This window comes from Trichechus manatus, unplaced genomic scaffold, assembly GCF_000243295.1.
Source record: "Trichechus manatus latirostris isolate Lorelei unplaced genomic scaffold, TriManLat1.0 scaffold00214, whole genome shotgun sequence".
NCBI classification, from domain to species: domain Eukaryota; kingdom Metazoa; phylum Chordata; class Mammalia; order Sirenia; family Trichechidae; genus Trichechus; species Trichechus manatus.
The window spans coordinates 2,197,004-2,202,044 of NW_004444150.1; the positions used below are offsets into that span (position 1 = coordinate 2,197,004).

The 5,041-nt window shown below is 61.4% G+C and overlaps 1 protein-coding gene across 1 annotated transcript in view; it reads right to left on the minus strand.

The window, feature by feature from the left end:
• Positions 1 to 218: 218 nt before the first annotated feature.
• Positions 219 to 5,041, minus strand: part of RXRA (retinoid X receptor alpha) — a 57,990-nt gene continuing 53,167 nt past the window's right edge. The window contains exon 7 of the mRNA XM_023742656.1: positions 219 to 3,565. Coding sequence (XP_023598424.1) covers positions 3,418 to 3,565 — 148 coding nt within the window. The 3' untranslated portion in view covers positions 219 to 3,417. The remainder of the gene's footprint in view (positions 3,566 to 5,041) is intronic.

Below are 5,041 nucleotides of genomic sequence, written 5' to 3' on the forward strand. Positions count from 1 at the left end.
CCCCTGCCCCCAAAGGAAAAAAGATATATCTGAAGCGGTTTTGTACAAAGCCTTTATGCCTCGTCACAAGAGCCCCGTTCTCTGCCGTCTCCGAACATTTCCCAGCACGCTTTTGAAACCTCGGTCTCCGGAAGCAGAAACAAAACCAGCCCCACCCTCCCCGCCCCCCATCATCCATGTATACATGAGGGATAAAATTACATTTGTACAAAAATAGATTTTTTTTTTTTTTTTTACCTTTCCTGATGCTTTAGACATCTTTTCTTTACTCTCTTTACGCATTTGTGACCCTCTCTAAAGTGACAGCTGTGTGTCCCAGCTAAGGCATGGCTAGAGATTGGGAACCTCAAAAGCAGCCTGCTCCAAAGCATCTTAAAATAGATGCACCTCCTCGTCTTCAGATAGTCATTCGAACCCGGATTTCACCAAAGGAAGGGTCCTCAGGTACTTGCTTATAGGAAGCAAGTGTGTAGGAAAACGGGAAACCAAGTCTTGATTAAAAATCAACACAGCTGGTACGGGCTCTGCACGGCACACGCGTGTCCACACCACACACCTGCACAACGGGACGGGACGGTGCACCCTCGTCTGTGATGGGGACAACGTCAGCTGGCTACCCACGACCAGCACCTTCCGCCAGGCCCTCCCAGAGCCACCACAAGGACGGGTTGGGGTGTCTCCCCCAGGAAACCCAGAGTGCCGGCTGTCTGGCACCGAGGCCGCGTGCTTCCAGGACCTCTCTGGCCGCGCCTACGGTGATGAGGGCCGGCGCTGACACAGGCGCCCTCCACCGTCAGGTGGTCACCGGCGGGCCAGCTTCCTGATGGGGTGCGGGGGGAGCCTGGTTTTGCCCCCAGGCGTGGTGGTCTCTGCTCCTTGGCCACGCAGCCACCGTCCGACATCAGAGCAGGGGGACGGGAAGCGGCAGGTCTGAGTCCCGCGTCATCCAGCCGGGTCGAGAGAGGACGGGCACAGGGCGGCTAACAAGCTGATGTTAGTGCTATCTTTAGAAAATTAAAGATTGTCCCACCAAATAATAATAATAATAATAATAATAATTACAAAAAAAATCACCGTAATTGAACCAGATTTGTAAGGGTACTAAAGGTCTGGTTAAATAAAGATCCCACCTCTCTACCAGGAAACATGTCATTTTACCCACGTCACCTTTTCAAACAGCGCTGTAGTTATGAAGACAAAACCACGGGATGGGGGGGACACCTGGAAGAAGTGAGTCAAATGACAGACGTGGGGCGCCGGGCTGGGGGATTTCTGGTGGCGGGAGGGGGCCCCCAGTCTCCGTGATGGATGCCCAGCCGGCCCAGGGCCAGGAGCCACGTTCCCAAGAAGGCGCCAGCCTCCCCACACCAAGCGCCTCGTCCCTGTGTCCTGCCAGCGTCCCCACCCCCCAGCCCAGGTGAGGCGCGGGACACGCAGGGAAGGCGCAGGCTGGTGGGAGGCTTGAAGGAAAGTGGTGGGCGGGGCTGCAGAAGGGACCCAAGAGCTGGGCGTGCAGCTGGCTCTCCCACAAGAGGGATAACCCCAAAAGGGCATCCTCCAAGAGTGCCCGCGCCAGTGTCCAGGTACAGGTCACCCCTGAAGGCGCCAAAACTTCCTGGTGGGGCCTGGGGGGAAGGAAGGGGGGGCAAAGTTGCCAGGAGCGTCCTGCCACAGGACAGGGCTGAGCAGGCAGCCAGTTAAAGGCCCCTCCTAGGCAGGGGCGCGGCAGAAGGAGATGTCTTGGGATCCACGCAGGGACGCCTGGCAGGTGGAGTATGGACACTTCCCTCTCCCCAAGGCCTGGAAACCAGCCTCTCCAGCTGCCAATGCCCTCCCCTTTGAGCCTGAGGAGGCCCCCACAGGGCGCCCCTGCACCAAATGGGAAAACAGCCCTCCACTCCGTCCCAGAGACCCAGGCCAGAGAAAGTGGGCTGGTGAGGAGCTGCAGAGCAAAGCCAGCTGTTACTGAGCACCCCTTGGGGGGCCAAGAAGGCCAGCCCCCCTGCTGTCCCCCGTCCAGGAACCCCCACTGACAAATGCTGGACTCAAGGGGCCTGAGACACAAATATGGATGGTGCCCAGGCCCAAGGGAGGGGACTACAATGCAAAGAGGCCAGTTGACCTGAGAAAGCCCCCAGAGCATCAGAGCCCCACCCTGGGAGGCAGAGCGCCCCCACCCGGGCTAGGTCCCAGACGCCTTAGAAGGGGATCCTAGGCTGGACGGGGCTGGACTGGGAAGGCCAGGGGGGTCCTGCACCTCCACCCCAAGCAGGAGTCTACATGGTACCCACATACCACAGCCCCGAGGACACTGGGCTCAGTGATCCCAGGGTCCCATGAGTTGTCCAGGCAGGGCCAGGAGAGGAGAGGCCGAGAGGGGGTCCACACCCTCACCAAGCCGCTCCTGCAGGCTGCCCCCGCCCGACCTGCGCCACAGCCCCGCTGCTGCCCCACGCCTCTGCCTCCCTCCGGGAGCCCACAGCCACCCAGAGACCTTCTGGGGGAAGCCAACTGGCAAATGCTAGTTCCCCAGAGCCTTCCAGGTGACCGGCAAGATGGCAGACCCATGCTGATGGATTTCTAATGACAAGCCAGCAAAGCCCACCTCTGAAGGGCCCAGGTCCCTCCAGGAAGCCGCTGAGATTGGGCTAGCCCCCAGGGAAGCGGGGACTAGCCTTGACCCACCGAGAAGATGAAGACTGAGGGAGGGTAGGGGAAGCTGGAAGCCAGGTCTGGTTACCACAGGCTGGACACAAACACGTGGGGGGAACCAGGACGATGCAGAGAGAAAAGCGAGCAGGTGGGAGAGTGGCCCCCAAAACCCCACACCCCGAGGTCGGCTCGGCTAACTTGCAAGTTCTCTTTGGAAAGACGGCAGCTCGCCCCAGCAGTCTGAGAAGGGAGGCACGCTGGCCCCAGACGGCACCCTCTCATCTTCCTGGGGCCAAGTGGGGTCTTCAGCAGTGGAACACCGGCCCGCCCACTTATCCCCTCCTGACCCCAGGGGCACCCGCAGGCTGGCTGGGTGCCAATATTGAGAGGAGGTGAAGAAGGACGACTCCAAGCAGAGGAAGGCCACTCGGGGAGCTTGCAAACCAGCAACAAACAGAACCAAGCCAACTGCCCTCCCAGCTCCTCCAGCTCCAGCGGCACCGAGGGCCGGGGAGACGTTGGGCACCCGCAGACCCCAACGGGAGCAGACCCCTCGCTCCAGATCCTGTGCTCCCGCCGCTGCCCTGGGAGACCAGTGCCTCGGTCCACAGACAAGTATTAGTAAAAACGATGACAACATCTCTCTCCGGCACAGCAGTGACAGGTGGCCCCAAGGGTCCACACAGGCCAGGCAGAGAAGGGGGCAGGGCTCGGGCTGAGAAGAGCAGCTGGTGGCCGGCGGGGGCCGGGTGGGCAGGCAGGGCTCTAAGTCATTTGGTGTGGGGCCTCCAGCATCTCCATGAGGAAGGTGTCAATGGGCGTGTCCCCGATGAGTTTGAAGAAGAAAAGATGTTCCAGGCACTTGAGGCCGATGGAGCGCAGGGCGGGCAGGCGGAGCAGGAGCTTGGCGAACCTGCAGGGGAGGGGGTGGGCAGGTGAGGCAGGGGGAAGCCGTTCCTGCCACCCCCCACCCTGGCACCTGGCGGGGTCTCCCTGACCCTGGTGTGCAGCAAGAGGCCTGCCTGGTGAGCCTTCCAGGGGGAGGAGGGGCGTTTAGGCGGAGAAGTGGAGCCAGGGACCCAGAGGTGCGGTTGAAGGGTGCATGGGAGGACCCGGAAGAGGGGCACAAAAATGAGAGGGGGGCGGGGGGTGAGACAGTGGGCCGGGGTAGGCCAGTCAGGGCTTAGCGTGAAGATCAAGAAATGTAGGCTTTCTCTGCGGGCAATAGAGAGCCACAGCAAGATTGAAAGCAGGGAAGAGAGTAGCAAGAATGGATGAGAGCACCAGCGAGCCCGCTGGCTACAATGGAGAGAACACAGGCCCCAGTGGTCATCAGGGAGAGGCGAAGGGGCCTGTGTGAGTGCTGGCAGGACGGGGTGAGTGGGCAGCCCCAAAGGTGACTCAAGGCACTGTGGAGAGGTCATGGGCAGTGTTGGGGCCGGGGCTGCCCACTGGAGGTGGAGCTGCTCCTCAGAGGGCTGGCAGGCCTGTGCTTGGCAAGCCCCACCCCCAGCACCTCTGCAGAGCTAGGGGGTGCTCGGGAAGTTCCCCCCACCAGGCCCGCCCTTCCCCAGAAATAGCTCTGCTCGAGCTGGGGCCAGAGGCACAGTCGCTGGGTGGGTCAGCTGATGCCTCTTCTTGGGCCCTGCCCTCTCTGGTGCATTTCCTGGGGAGGGGCCAGGAAAGTCGAGAGTCTGGGGTGTCTCAGAGGAAGAAAGTCAGGGTCAGCGGCTCCGTGCTCGGAGGCCACAGCTGCCGAGGATGACGGGCTTGCAAGGCCAGGGGTCGAGCACGCAGGGTGAGACCAGGCCAGACGGCCCCTGGGCCATCCCTGCCTGCCCGATCCTCGAATGCTGCCCCGTCTCCCTGCAGGACCCTCGGGGGCTGCAGGGCTTGTATCGATCCACAACGTCCTTCATTTCAGGCGAAGCAGCCTGTGCAGGCTGAGGCACAGCCCCTTTGTAAAGGCAGAAACGCAGCCCAGAGGCTGGAGCGCAGCCAGGGAACACGCTGTTTTCTGCTGAGCTGGCGTGGTGGGCCTCGGAGGGCGGGCAGCCAGGACAAACAACGGCCGCCACCCCTCCCGCCCGCCGTCCCTCAACTCGGGAAGTTCCACTTTAAACCAAACCAGATGAGGCCGAGCTGAGCGGGACGCCGTTAACCGTGTGCACGCCGGCCAAGGGCAGGGTGGGGCCCCGGCTCCATCGGCTCGCCCCGTTCCCACCCAGTCTGCCATCGAGAGACCAGAGAAGCCACCCTTAGAAAGAAACCAGACTCAGAACCCACGAACACACTACAGCACACCCTTCCCTGCGTGCCCACTGTGCGCCAGCACCACAGACCCGAAAGGAGACACAGCCCAGCCCTTCGGGCCCCAGCCTAGTGGACA